The sequence below is a fragment of the Ruditapes philippinarum genome, unplaced genomic scaffold (genome assembly GCF_026571515.1).
Source record: "Ruditapes philippinarum isolate M1 unplaced genomic scaffold, ASM2657151v2 ctg9582_1_1_1_1, whole genome shotgun sequence".
Classification (NCBI taxonomy): domain Eukaryota; kingdom Metazoa; phylum Mollusca; class Bivalvia; order Venerida; family Veneridae; genus Ruditapes; species Ruditapes philippinarum.
In genome coordinates this window covers 19,614-34,107 of record NW_026859472.1, presented here as the reverse complement: position 1 = coordinate 34,107, position 14,494 = coordinate 19,614, and the positions used below count along the sequence as shown (strand labels likewise).

The window sequence follows — 14,494 nt, the reverse complement described above, 5'->3', positions numbered from 1 at the left end:
AATCTAATTCCCTCCCTGAGATATGTTAAAGACAAAAGACTTATTGTCATCAGGTGGCCATAAGGTGGCCAATAATAGATCACCTCTGTTGCTGATAGTAACATTTTGTTCACTTTTAAAGGGGATGAACTTCCATGTCCCCTAGCTGTAACTGTCAAGGTCTTATTGTAAGATCCTTTCTTGGGAATTGTTATTGACAGTGATATAAACAGCAGTGTCATCAGCATGTAACCACACCTGTGAAACTAAATTTTCAGGCAGGTAATTTATATATAACAGAAAGAGAAGGGGACCTAGGACAGAGCCTTGGGGGACCCCAGATGTTACAGTTACCTCATCTGACATTTCCCTAATCTACTATAATGGACTGGTGGCGACCAATCAAGAATGATTTTACCCATTGCAATGTGTTTCCTTCGATGCTGTGTTGATGTAGTATCTCATGCTGAAGCTGAGTTGGAGAGAGTAAGTGAATGGCTAGGACCCTTTTAGGGTCATGACGAACTTGTAGATGTGATACGAATGAAAGATGATTTTGTGCAATTTAAGATGACTGTTAAAAATCTTAAAAGCCAGTCATTGGCAAGTGTTTGCACTTCAGTCATAACAGACTACAATGTTATTTTCCCAGACTATTCTATCCTTTGTAAATATACAAATGTATGCTGACTACCCCTTTAACAATCAGTGTGAAATGTGAACAGTGATTTTCAAACCCAAAACAGACTAAAAGTGAAAGCAAGGTCCTCTCTTAGTCACCAGAAAGTGGCTAAACTAATCAGAATCATGGAAGAGGGAGACAATGTAGGTGCTATTGAAATGAGATTCAACAAGATGACAAAGACTGCCAGAAGGAAATGAAATATAGACTATTGACTAAGTGTTGAAAACTAGAGTTGAAAACAATGAGTATAAAATCCTAATTGGATCATGAAACATTTATTCACTTAAAAATGTTTAATATGAGAACAAGATATTTGCTTCATAGAATACCTCTGTGAGATATGTTAAGTTTGTAAATATGACTTAATTTGATGACTTGATGAACTTTTTGTCAATCTTGAAGATGCATTGGTTCATAACTTGAATACTGATCACTTGAATACTTGATAACTTGATCATTTTGTCTTTTCATAATATCAGATGAACCATGACTTTTACTTATTTAATTTAATTGTTTGATTATTAGCTATTTAACTGTTGATTCATAGAATACCACATACAGATTATTTCAAGTCATAGTAGCACATCAGATGACTTATTTTTAATGAACTATTTATCGATAATGAGCTATGTTTAATACACATCAGATGACTTAATGAACTTTTTATCAGATGATTTAAAAATCTATTCATTTATTAGCTATGTTGTTCTAGTATCTATGTGTTACTTAATTGATTGTTTGATAATACAAATAATATATACATGTACCTTCTGGAAAATTTGATTCATGAAAACTCTGAATTTGACTCATGAAAATTATGGTCAAAGAGTCATTGACTCGTGAGATTCCGACCCTAAACTGACAGCCCTGGTGTAGTTTGAATAGGAGTTTTAAGATGGTTTAACCTTATCAAACCCTTTCGAGAAATCTAAATTACTAAAATCAGTCTGGTGGCCTTGTTCTTGAGGTTTCTTGATAGGTCTGCTATAAGTTCTAACAGCTGAGTTTCACATGACCTTTTTTGAGTTTTTTCTGTAAACCCATGTTGTATGTTTTAAGCAATCTTTCAACCTGGAAAGGTACGTCTTAAGGAATGCTGTTAACCTGGAAAGGTTTTGTTATGTTGGATGCTACTATGTGCTCAAGTAATTTACAGAGGACAGGTGAAGAATATAGGTCTATAGTTAGCAAGAGTGCCCTTATCTCGCTTTTTATAGATTGGGGTGACATTGGCTTTTGACCAGTCTGCTGGGATGATTCCTGTAATGTAAATAAGTTGTTTATTAAACAATAACAATTAGTATACTAGTTTTGATACATGTAACAACGGCTAACGTGCTTCTAGATATCATGAATCTTTTTTTATCTTGCAATAATAATTATTCAAACTATTTCTTCAGTTAGAAAAAGTTAATGAAGAAAAATTAATGCCAAATAACTAATAATAAAAATGGTGTCAAGTCTGACTAGAAATCAGATTGACTTAGGGCCAGGTTGAATAATTTTGGGCCGTATTCACTTGAGGTTGGGTAGTCTCAATATTTCGACTGCAAGACCGACCGATTTTATAATCTGATTTTTTCATAGATGTCTGTTCTGTCGCGAGGGCGACCATCATCTATATAATAAAAATTAAGCCCTAAAGCGCACAATTTATTGGCTAGAGGTCGGGTTTTTGACTTGACTTGTAGCCTGGGTTAAACTGTTTTAAATTCCAAGCTGAAGTACTGTACAAAGTTTCAGAGACTAATATTTTTTGCATTTTTTTATATTGTTAAAATTACAACTTTTAAGAATACTGTTATACAACCAAGATATCATGACATTTTCATCAGAGCTACCCTAGGAAAATATATCCGAAATATTTGTTATCCGAAACCGGCTAACATGACACATGTTTACAAATCTGTTTCTATTTCAGCAATACGTTGATGTTTTTAAGCCGTCATACCTCTCGTAAACTGTTTGTTCCATTCTCGAGAAACTGCTGAAAATCACAGAATATCTGTGTTATATTGCTTTGGGCGGTCATTTTTCAATTATCGTTTTTTCGGGATAGGATCAATTTTTCAGGTAAGGCACCGTATAATTTGCTAACTCAATCAGAATCCAAATAGAAAGCGTCAGAGGCAACCAGAATATTTCATTTTATTTTTTAATTTCGTTTTTTTCAAATCGATATTTAGATATTCTATGTTTGATTGTTTGTAATGTCATCAAACAAGAGGAGACATTAAAGAAGGTAATGTTTCTTTCTTTCAATTAAAACACGTAGATAAAACCTATGTTCCGTTTCTGGTAAACAAATGGTCAACTCGGCCCAAAACCAATTCGGCCACTATTTTATCTAATAACATAGTAAATAGATTCTCTCTTTCCTTTTTAAAAAGTGCCATTGTATAATGTTTTTTCGTAAACAAACATATATTTTGTACCTTAAAGTCGTAAAATTTTGCTTTAAATTTGAGTCCAGTGGAATCTACATTCCATGAAAAATGTCAATCTCCATACATAAAGTAACAACATCCAGGATAGACTGTGTAATGAACAATGTTTTCATAAATGATTGATGAAAATAGAAATAAAAAAAAGGCAATTTATTTAAGAAGTTGAGTAATACAAATATAGTGGGTCAATGATTTTTTTCAACTGTATTTTACAGCTGAATAAAGGCTGTTTCCCTTAGTTCAAAATAAATGTAGGTATACTTTTTCCCTAAATATTATAATATTTATTCCCCTAAAATGCCTCATGCTCTTCCTTACCAGAACCATGACTTAAAGCTTCTGTTTTATATTAGCTAGAAGACAAAAATCTGCCCTATAGATAGCCTCTGCTATGTACCGATGCATGTAACAAATTGAATTAAAATTAGACCGCCTCCGTGGTCGAGGGGTTACAGTTGCTGACTTCTAATCCAGTTACCTTATGGCGTGGGTTCGATCCCGGGAGATGCTTTGGTAGTTTAGCGCGGAGGAAGGTAGTCTTGTAACTTGGTGTAACTCTCCAGGAACGATGGTTAGGAATTTACTACCACCTATTATGACTGAAATACTGTGGAAAAGGGCGTAAAATGAAACAAACAAACAAACAAACAAAATTATTTTTTTCCTATATAATGTGTGTGAAATTCCATTTTTTGATTTCAGGATCCCCTTTTCTGCTTTATCGCTCTGTATTTTTCCCTTCAGAAAGAACAGGTTGTTTTGAAAATTGGGAAAAAAATCACTGTGGGTAACAGTTTTGCATCTCGGCCAGATACTGAGATAGCATATTTTTTGCAGATGACACACATTTTAATGAAGTCAATGGCTGCCATGCCAAGTCGTGCATCTGACGATCTTTTCAACTCAATTCAGTTAATCTTAATCGTATCCTGAAGGCTCCGCCATGTTTGTTTTCACTTGCTTTAATGACTAAAATACGAACTAAATCGCGGATAGTCACACCTGACTTGGTCATCTCCCGTGTAAATTGATGGTTTGATCTGCACAACTTTTTCGTCATTTTTTTTTCCATTTGCTGTTGAGTTGACAATAACTGTCAAAAATGCCTTAACGTACAATAAATTATTTCTTTTCGGTATGTCATGATTGTTAGTTAAAATGCCTGTCCCCCATATCATTTTTCAAATCCCCCACATTTTTCAGTTTGAGTGAGGGACAATTCCCCCAATTATTTTGAAATTCTTAGATGCAACAACTGCATAATTTGTTATAAGGTCCTAAAATATTAGGGCCTGAGCTGATCCAATTTCCTGGTTTTTTGCTTCAATAAGTACATTCCTCGGACAAATCTACAATTTATGCATTCAATTTTTAATAGGGATAATACTTATCAGTACTTTGTTTCTTAAATTCAAAATATAATACAGGTGTCTTGAAAATTTTAAAATAAAAAGTTATGTATAACCTGTTCTCCTTTTGAGAAAACAAAGTAAATTATCAATCAATAGTTATCAGAAATTAGTAACAGTTTCTATTTTGGCTAGGCTGTTGGGAATTATATCTTTTTGAAATTTGGAAAAAAAAAAGAGAGGAAATCTTAACATTTTTTTTCTGGAATGATAAACTATATTTTTTCAGAAAAGCAATTTGTTTTTTTAATCAGTCATTTTGAGCATTTTATTGATTCACCATAAGATTTACATTGCACTGAAGAGAACGATACATTTTTAAGGATATGGAATGTTACAAGCTTGCAAGGACCTATTCTATCTGGTTTTAAGTATACCCAGTCGCTGATCATATAAGAAACCCTGATGATACTTTTTTTGCCATGTAATCAAGTTGATAATTGTGCTTTCAAATTGATTTAATTTCAATTAATGATGAAAACAAAATTGAAAAAATAGTTTCAGCTTACAGTTTAATAAGAACCTATTAATGGACAAACCATAATTGTTTAATTGAATCAATGATTTATAACAAAGTTATAATATATGTAATTTATAACACAAAGTTCTTTCTTTTGTTTTATTATTATGTATCACATACATGAATTTTTAGCTAAAGTTAGTATCATATTTTTTTTTAATTTCTGTATATAGACAGGAAACACTGCATTAACAGCAGTAAGCTCTTCAAGACCACCTGGTTAAGTCTCTGGACTTAAGTGATTTCATTGGTCCAAGACATATTGGAGTTGGTCCTGCGCAGCAAGAGCAAAAACAGAAAAAGTCTGGCGGTCAACCATAGATACTGGACGATTTGGGCAGAAGTATGTACTAATCTTATCATGCACAGTTTAATATTTTTTTATGAAGGTTAATGAACAGTTTGTTGCACAAAAGTTAACAATTGTTGGTTATCATTTTATATAGTTAAAATTTTATAGCTTGTCCTACACAGTGCACTGTAACCTCTTTGTGCCAAGTAATTAACTGCTCTGTTTTGCGGGAAAACTTATTGAAGTTCAGTATCTTCTCATAGATATATTTTTTGTGTCAAGCTTCATTGGTTAATGGCACAGTTTATATCACCATTTCTACATGATACTTTCATTTCAAGAAAGCATAAATGACTTCTAAGCATAAAAATTTTGAAATTATTTCCCATTTATAATCTAATTTTTTTTTTTAATTTTTGATATAAATTTTTTTGGTTCACCTGCTTAGAACAATTAGGATAGCATTGAGATTGTAATATAGGAGCCTCTGATTCAGTCACTGATGTCAGGTAAAATTTTTCTGTGATAAACTTGGACATTGAGTCTATTATGGTCACTTGTCTCTCATGACTGATTAGGAGATTAGTAGTTGGACACTTGCAGAGAATTTGGTAATTACTCGACTCATCAGTTATCAAGAAAAGCCAGTTAAATGGACCAATGAAAGAGATATAATCAACACTGTGTTGAAATTGGAGTAAAAACAAACAATAAATATTTGAATTATTTTTCAGATAAACCTCAAGTAAAGAAGAAAGAAGAAAAAGAGAGAGAATATGTTTTAGACCCAAAGCCTCCTCCACTCACACTTGGTTTGTTATTACCAATATTTGTTATTTCTTTGCCTTTTTATTTGATATATTTCAGCATGTTTTAATACCTTCATTTGGTCTTTAAAATATGTGTCAGTAGCATTAATCCAATGTAAACTGTGTCAGCTATTATACCGTTTTTCTGAAATTTTTGTTTGTTTTTTGCATGATTAGATATGAGAATTTTAGGTTATCTAACGTTTTTTACAAAAAGAAGACATTTATGTAAAAGGTAAGAAATAATTATTCAAAATCAAACTATTTAAACAGCTCAAAAGGAGCTACATAGGATCAAATTCATTGGACAAAAAAGTAGGTAGGACAATAACAAATTTCTTTGAAGTACATACATTTATAAAGCTGTTATTCATAAACTTGATTTTCATGAAACAGCTCAGAAGTTTGGTTTGGTAGATGCCCCTGAACAACCTCTCACGGAGACAGACTGGAAAAAAGCTAAAGACAAATCTAACAAAAGAGATGATTCTAAAATGCCATGTGTAATATGTAAGGAGGACTTTGGCACACAAGAACAGGTAAATAAAACTGTTTTGTAGAATTGTTTGTGCATATTATATACAAATGTACTTGTAATGTTCAAGATATGTCTTGTCTTATTTTTTTTTGTTCAGTACAAATAACAAATGGTCTAGTGACAGTAGTGTATTGTTTGGTAATGGCTATGAATTAACAAACATGCAGTCAGGGATATGCTGTCACATAACATATTATTAGATTAGTGCTTTAAAGTTTTGAAAATTGATATTGAAAAGGATATTAGTCTCAAGAGCGAAACCAGCATGTATGAAATTCAGAGCAGACTGGGATATAATTATCAGCCAATATTAATTATTTGAATTTTTTTTGTGAGCAAACTCTAATTAGGAAATATCAATATCAATGTTGAGTGCTATGTTGTGAAATAATGCATGGTTCAAGAACAAATGTGCAGGAATATAATCACAAAGGCCAGTAGGCCAGAGTGATAAATTACCAAGCATTTAAACGATAAACACTGCATTATTTATTATTACTGCAATTAAAGAAAAATTGTAAGCATTCATTTTCATGCTGTGCATGTAATAATACACTTGAGTATCCCCATCTGTTTGAACCATTGTATTGTTTTTTTCAGGTGCTTCTGTCCTGTACTCATGTCTTTCACAGGGTAATATATTATTGTATCTCTCTTTATTTACTGTTATATTCATTATGGTATTTTAATACACATGTTTATACATTTTACTTCCATTTCTGCAAAAAAATAGTTTTTTTCCCTAAAATGGTAGATTTTTTTTTTCAAACAAAGTTTCAAGTACTGAAATAAGTAAAATGTTAATGGAAGACATATTAATTTTCCTTTCACTTTAGATACAATTGATATATGCTTCCAAAATCAACAACTAAATCCCAATGTACAGTGACATAGTGACTAGTGAATGTGTTAATATATAATTATACATGTATTATGATATTTTGGTGTTATAACAGGCATGTTTGCAAGCTTTTGAGAGGTTTACTGGAAAGAAGACATGTCCAATGTGCCGTAGAGAACAGTATCAAACAAGAGTTATTCATGAAGGATCAAGATATCACAGACATAAATGTGCTACAATGTAATTATTGTAATAGATTTCTTCATTTTTTTGCTCACTTGGTATTTGATTATTTAGCATATAGTAGCCTGTCTGTCTCACAGTCTGTCCTTAATGTTTATGCTTCAATCTGTCCTTTATTATACCCCTGACTAATGAAGTTTAAGGGGGTATACTGGAGTCAGCTGGTGATCGGTCGGGCAGGCAGTCAACTAGTCAGTCCATTGCAGACTTCTTGTCCGGGACATAACTCTGAAAGTACAAGAGCTATCAACTTCAATCTTTGTATGTAGATAGAACTCATTGAGAAAAAGTGCAGTGCAAAAGAACTGTAACCTGCCTTTTTAGCTCACCTGTCACAAAGTGACAGGGTGAGCTTTTGTGATCGTTTTTCGTCCGGCGTCCGGCCGGCGTCCGTAAACTTTTACTTTAAATGACATCTCCTCATAAACCACTAAGCCAATTTCATCCAAACTTCACAGGAATGTTCCGTTGGTGGTCACCTTTAAAAATTGTTCAAAGAATTTAATTCCATGCAGAACTCTGGTTGCCATGGCAACCAAAAGAATTTTTTTTAAATATCTTCTTCTAAAAAACCCAAAGAGCTAGAGCTTAGATATTTGGCATGAAATATCTTCTAGTAAGTATCTACCAAGTTTGTTCAAATAAAAGCCCTGGGGTCAAAATTGGCCTCGCCCCAGGGGGTCATTGATTTTCCCTATATGCATTTAGTAAAAACTTAAATATCTTCTTTTAAAGAACCTAAAGAGCTAGAGCTAAGATATTTAACATGAAACATCCTCTAATGGGTGTCTACCAAGTTGGTTTAAATAAAAGCCCTGGGGTCAAAATTGGCCCCGCCCCAGGGGGTCATTGATTTTCCCTATATGCATATAGAAAAAACTTTAAAAAATCTTCTTTTAAAGAACCCAAAGAGCTAGAGCTAAGATATTTAGCATGAAACATGTTCTAATTTTGTTCAAATAAGAGCCCTGGGGTCAAACTTGGCCCCGCCCCGGGGGTCATTGATTTTCCATATATGTGTATAGCAAAAACTTAAAAATTCTTCTTTGAAAAAAACCAAATAGCTAGAGTTTAGATACTAAGCATGAAACATCTTCTAGTGAGTGTCTACCAAGTTTGTTGTAATAAAAGCCCTGGGGTCAAAATTGGCCCCGCCCCGGGGGTCATTCATTTTCCTTCCATATGTGTATAACAAAAACTTAAAAAATCTTCTTTGAAAAAACTCAAATAGCTAGAGTTTAGATATTAAGCACGAAGCATCTTCTAGTGAGTGTCTACAAAGTTTGTTCAAATAAAAGCCCTGGGGTAAAAATTGGCCCCGCCCTGGGGGACATTGATTTTCCTTATATGTGTATAGCAAAAACTTAAAAATCTTCTTTGAAAAAAAACGAATAGCTAGAGTTTAGATATTTAGCATGAAACATTTTCTAGTAAGTGTCTACAAAGATTGTTCAAATAAAAGCCCTTGAGTCAAAACTGGCCCTGCCCCAGGTGTGTCATTGTTTTTAACTATATGTGTAAAGAAAAAACTTGACCAGCTAGACCTTAGATGTTTAGCATGAAACATCTTCTAATGGATGTCTACCAGGTTTGTTCAAATAAAAGCCCTGGGGTTTAAACTGGCCCCGCTCGGGGGGCCTATATACAGGTGAGCGACTTCAGGGCCATCATGGCCCTCTTGTTTTATTTTGGAGTTATTGCCTTTTGTTCATTTTTACACTTTGAACATTGTCCAGGACATAGCTCTGAAAGTATAAGAGATATGAACAAGACACTTTGTAGGTAGATAGATCTCATTAGGTAGATATGCAGTGCAAAAGAACCAAAACTCTGCCTTGCCTTATTGTGAAGTTAATGCCCTTTGTTCATTTTTAGCTCGACTTTTCTATGAAAAGGGGAGCTATCCTACTCGCCCCGGCGTCGGCGTTGGCGTCACACCTTGGTTAAGTTTTTCGTACCACCCCACTTTATTTCAGAAGTATTACAAGTATGGCTTTGAAACTTACCATACTTGTTCACCATCATAACCTCCATCTACAGACAAGAGTACATAACTCTGTCAAGGTTTTTGACAGAATTATGGCCCTTTTTTGACTTAGAAAGTGTATTGAGCTTGGTTAAGTTTTTTGTACCACCTCACTTTATTTCAAAACCATTGGAGGTATTTGCTTTGAAACTGACCATACTTGTTTACCATCACGACCTTCATCAACAGACAAGAGGACATAACTCTGTCAAGGTTTTTGACAGAATTATGCCCCTTTTTGACTTAGAAAATACATTGAATATGGGTAAAATCCACTTATTGCCTTAACCCTTTGAGATATTGCTTTGAAACTTTTAATGCTATTTCACATCATTACCCCCATCTGTACGCAAGAGAAGGTAACTCTGTCAAGGATTTGTTTTAAAAATTAAGGCCTTTTATCGACTTAGAATCTTGGTTAAGTTTTTAGTCACCCACAGCCTGTGTGAAAGAGATCCACTTGTGACCAACTGACAACATCTAAAAAAGCTTGATAAAATTTATCTATTACTTGTATTATAAGGTAACTATAATACTTTCACATACAAAGTCAAATCTATATATTATGCTGATTGTACAAAAATATACTGCTTCCTTGGCATAGATTTCTTGAAAAATTATGTTATTATGTCATTTACCAAGGTGTTCTGAGTGACGTAAAAATACCTTATTCTCTCAAAGTGGGTTTAATACTATTAAATTTATTTAAGGCTCAACTCAGTTTTTTTTTCTTTCTTACCAGCCCTCTTTTGACTTAAACATTTCAAACTTTGCTGCAGTGTTCAAGGGTATCACACAATTCAGTAAAATAATTCTTCACTAAATATCTTAATGCTCATGGCCATTGTTCACTTTAAAAATACAGAGATTCTTGTATTGCCTTTTACTGCAAAAACTTTTTTTATTGGCAAGCAATAAAAAAGTCGAGCGCGCTGTCTTACGGACAGCTCTTGTTACACTTTGAACTTTGTCCATGACATAACTTTGAAACTACAAGATGTGTACTTTTCTGTATCCAAAACTTATCTGGGGAGCATCACCGGGTTCAAACCGGATCTTGTTAATTATGTGAGAAGTCAATCGGACATGTTCATATTAATAATAAAGACTGACATGAAATAAAAGACATTTACCTGCTATACCATTAGTTTCTTAAGTGTTTTTGTATACTCATAGACCTATATATTTATCAATGACAAAAATCAAAATTTCATAATGATTGAGTACATTGAACTTGTTGTATTTTTTTTTCATAACTCATTTCTCCTGTTTCTTTTTGCTAGGATTCAAGCGAACTGGAGGGGTTATGTAGTTCGATGTATGTACGTTAAACTGAGGGAATCTAATCCGCCAAAAGATCCCAAATTGAGGCAGAAATTCTATGAAGAAAAGGTAACTGTTTGCTGTAACATTCTTCTGATATGAAGCAGATTGAAACTGACAATATCATGTTTTTTATTAGCTTGCCAAGATTGCATAAAAAACTATATCTGGACAACAAATTTAATTGATGAAAAATTGTGCATTTTATGTATTCGGTTGGAGTTTTTCACAGTAAAGGCTGTTTAAAAATAAAAATTGGCATAAAATCATTTTAATATATAATATGCAGAGCTTTAAGATTTACCTTTTATAATCTGGATCTATGTTTTTTATACCCCCAAAAACGAAGTTTGGGGGGTTATATAGGAGTCACCCGGTGGTCGGTTGGTCGGTCGGGCTGTCGGTCGGTTGGTCCAGACGTCTGTTGCATTTTCCTTGTTCCGGAGCATAACTTGAAGACTAATGGTTGGAATTCAATATAACTACGTACAATGGTCAAGCACATTGAGAGGAAATGCAGTGCACAAGAACCATAACTCTATCTTGACTAATTACAGAGTTATTGCCCTTTGTTACTTTTCCTTGTCCGGGGCATAACTTGAAAACTACTGGTTGGAATTCAAAACAACTTCATACAATTGTCAAACACAATAAGGGGAAGTGCAGTGCACAAGAACCATAAATTTATCTAAAGTTATTACAGAGTTATTGCCCTTTGTTACTTTTCCATTGCCTTTTTAGTCCGGACCATAACTTGAAGACTAATGGTTGGAATTCAATATAACTTCATACAATGGTCAAGCACATTGAGAGAAAGTGCACAAGAACCATAACTCCATCTTGACTAATTACAGAGTTATTGCCCTTTGTTACTTTTCTTTGTCTTTCTGGACTTATTACAGAGTAATTCAATTAAACTTCATCAATGGCCAACCACATTGGATATGTTTTTTTAGCTCACCTGTCACAAAGTGACAGGGTGAGCTTTTGAGATCGCTTTTTGTCCGGCGTCCGTCCGTAAACTTTTACTTTAAATGACATCTCCTCATAAACCACTAAGCCAATTTCATCCAAACTTCACAGGAATGTTCCTTTGTAGACAGCCTTTAAAAATTGTTCAAAGAATTTAATTCCATACAGAACTCTGGTTGCCATGGCAACCGAAAGAAAAAACTTAAAATATCTTCTTTTAAAAATCCCAAAGAGGTAGAGCTTAGATATTTGGCATGAAACATCTTCTAGTAAGTGTCTACAAAGTTTGTTCAAATAAAAGCCCTGGGGTCAAAATTGGCCCCGCCCCGGGGGTCATTGATTTTCCCTATATGCATATAGTAAAAACTTAATAAATCTTCTTTTAAAGAACCCAAAGAGCTTGACCTTAGATGTTTAGCATGAAACATCTTCTAATGGGTGTCTACCAAGTTTGTTCAAATAAAAGCCCTTGGGTTTAAACTGGCCCCGCTCTGGGGGCCTATATACAGGTGAGCGACTTCAGGGCCATCATGGCCCTCTTGTTTTAGTTTTAGGACTGATATTATATAATCATATTGGATATTATTTTAGCTACACAAGATCACAGACAGAATGGTAAGGTCATGTGACTTTGATGTACACAGCTTCCTGAGGGAAATGGATCAGAGTTTAGAAGCTAGCCGTAATGTTTTCAGAGATTTTGATGCAAGATTTCAGCAGATTTCTGAGGAGGAATGGGAAGCTATACAGCTTAAGGTAACATTGAATTTATGTTGAAAAGCATTTAAAGTGACCTCCAGGTTTTATTTTTTATTGGAAAAAAAAATTCTGTGTTGTTTCAAACTAAATATTTCAGTAATTTTATCTTTGAAAAGTGCATCATATCAATTTTAAGCATTCTTCCTTCAAGGGTATTCATTTTCTGTGAATTGGAAAATTATATGAAATCAAGCAGAAGTTAAGATTGATACATTTGTGTTTAGATACATTTGAAATAATTTTAGAGTCTATATGATGTGAATTTTCACATGAAAAATGTTATAATATATATTACTTTAACTATGACTGAAAAGAGAAGTAACATGATTCAGAGAATTTATTTCAGGTTTTATTGCTGATGAATTGTATATCTTTAAAACTTTCTGTATTTGTCATTCCCATAGTCTCAGCTATCAAAAAAAATTTTCTGTAGTTTTCATTTAAATATTTATTGATAACACATATAAGAAATTATATAAAGAAGACATAATTTGATGAATTTGAACCCTTAGCCTACTGGCGACAACAAAATCTGCCCATGCAAGCAGTGCTAGCTCTACATCATTTTGTTATTCCATTTATTATATCTTAAGATTTTAAGGTGAGTTTTCTGATGTTAAATTGTCATATTTAGATCAAATTTTCACTGGATAGAAGTCAGTCTTCACATATGTTTCTGTTTCATCACTTTATCATGAACAATTTTCTTGTCCACATGTAAAATGTTTTGATATGACTCACACAATGATTGTTTTAGTAATTGTTTAATTTTTAGGTATTTTGTAGACCCATTTTATAGTTGAGTAATATTGTCCATAAGAAAATAACCTGTTTTCATAGTACATACATGTATGTATTACCAGTAACATAAGTAAATTCCAAATTTGGAGCAAAATTGTTTTAAGTTCCCTATCCATATGGTATGGCTCATATTAAGACTAAGAAACATCTTTGGTTGGGTCAGAATCTTCTTGCTTACATCCAAGATCAAGGGAAGAACTTTTTTATAAGTCTTTACACATTAGGATATAAAGTAATTTATAAATCATGTATTCAGTCTCCATTAAAAAACAGGTTTTTAATTGGTAAGTGTTACAATCTTTCGATCACTCATATGAACTTTGGTAACTGTAGTTGCATTTGTGAACCAAATTTTTTGTTACATGTTGAATTATATTTTGATATTTCACAAAATGCATACTGATATGTATAAGTCTTTGTAAAGTAGTTTAAAGTGACCAAAAATTCATTATTTCACTTCCCATGTTGTATGTTTTTAACTTTTAACAATATTAAATATGGGATAGTAGTTTGTACAATGGGAAAATATTCATATGCTTTGAATGCCCTTTACAGTAGCAAACATGTTGTTGACGTTTATAAGTTCAAAAAAGCTATATATGAAATGCTGCAATGATAGATGTTATCATTTACATGAACACACTGAACAGTCAAAATCTTGTCATTAAGGTGTCTGCATGAATAAATTTTTTTGTCCATTTCTTTGTGAAATATTGCATTTTCTTGCCATTGTTGAGATAAAGCATGGCCTTGTTTAATTGTTTGAATATTTTGTCATGTAAAATTAAAATAGGATTGGTAAATATTTAATATGATGAGGACTGTGGAGTTGTATTACAAGATTTTATTA

General features: G+C 33.1%; 1 protein-coding gene across 1 annotated transcript; it reads left to right on the top strand.

Moving 5' to 3' along the window:
* The first annotated feature begins 387 nt into the window (after positions 1-387).
* Positions 388-12,868, top strand: LOC132756622 (RING finger protein 32-like). Its single transcript, XM_060747742.1, has 7 exons — positions 388-465; positions 6,000-6,144; positions 6,538-6,680; positions 7,280-7,312; positions 7,636-7,760; positions 11,073-11,181; positions 12,676-12,868. The coding sequence occupies exons 1-7, from the start codon at positions 388-390 to the stop codon at positions 12,859-12,861; spliced, it is 819 nt and encodes a 272-aa protein (XP_060603725.1). The 3' UTR covers positions 12,862-12,868.
* Positions 12,869-14,494: the final 1,626 nt, after the last annotated feature.

Bases quoted from the DNA above. Each gene is read 5' to 3' on its own strand.
- LOC132756622 (XM_060747742.1), top strand. From the start codon at position 388: ATGATTTTACCCATTGCAATGTGTTTCCTTCGATGCTGTGTTGATGTA. The intron at 6,145-6,537 runs GTTTGTTATTAC...TTCATGAAACAG, and splicing joins GCCTCCTCCACTCACACTTG to CTCAGAAGTTTGGTTTGGTA. The intron at 6,681-7,279 runs GTAAATAAAACT...TGTTTTTTTCAG, and splicing joins ACTTTGGCACACAAGAACAG to GTGCTTCTGTCCTGTACTCA.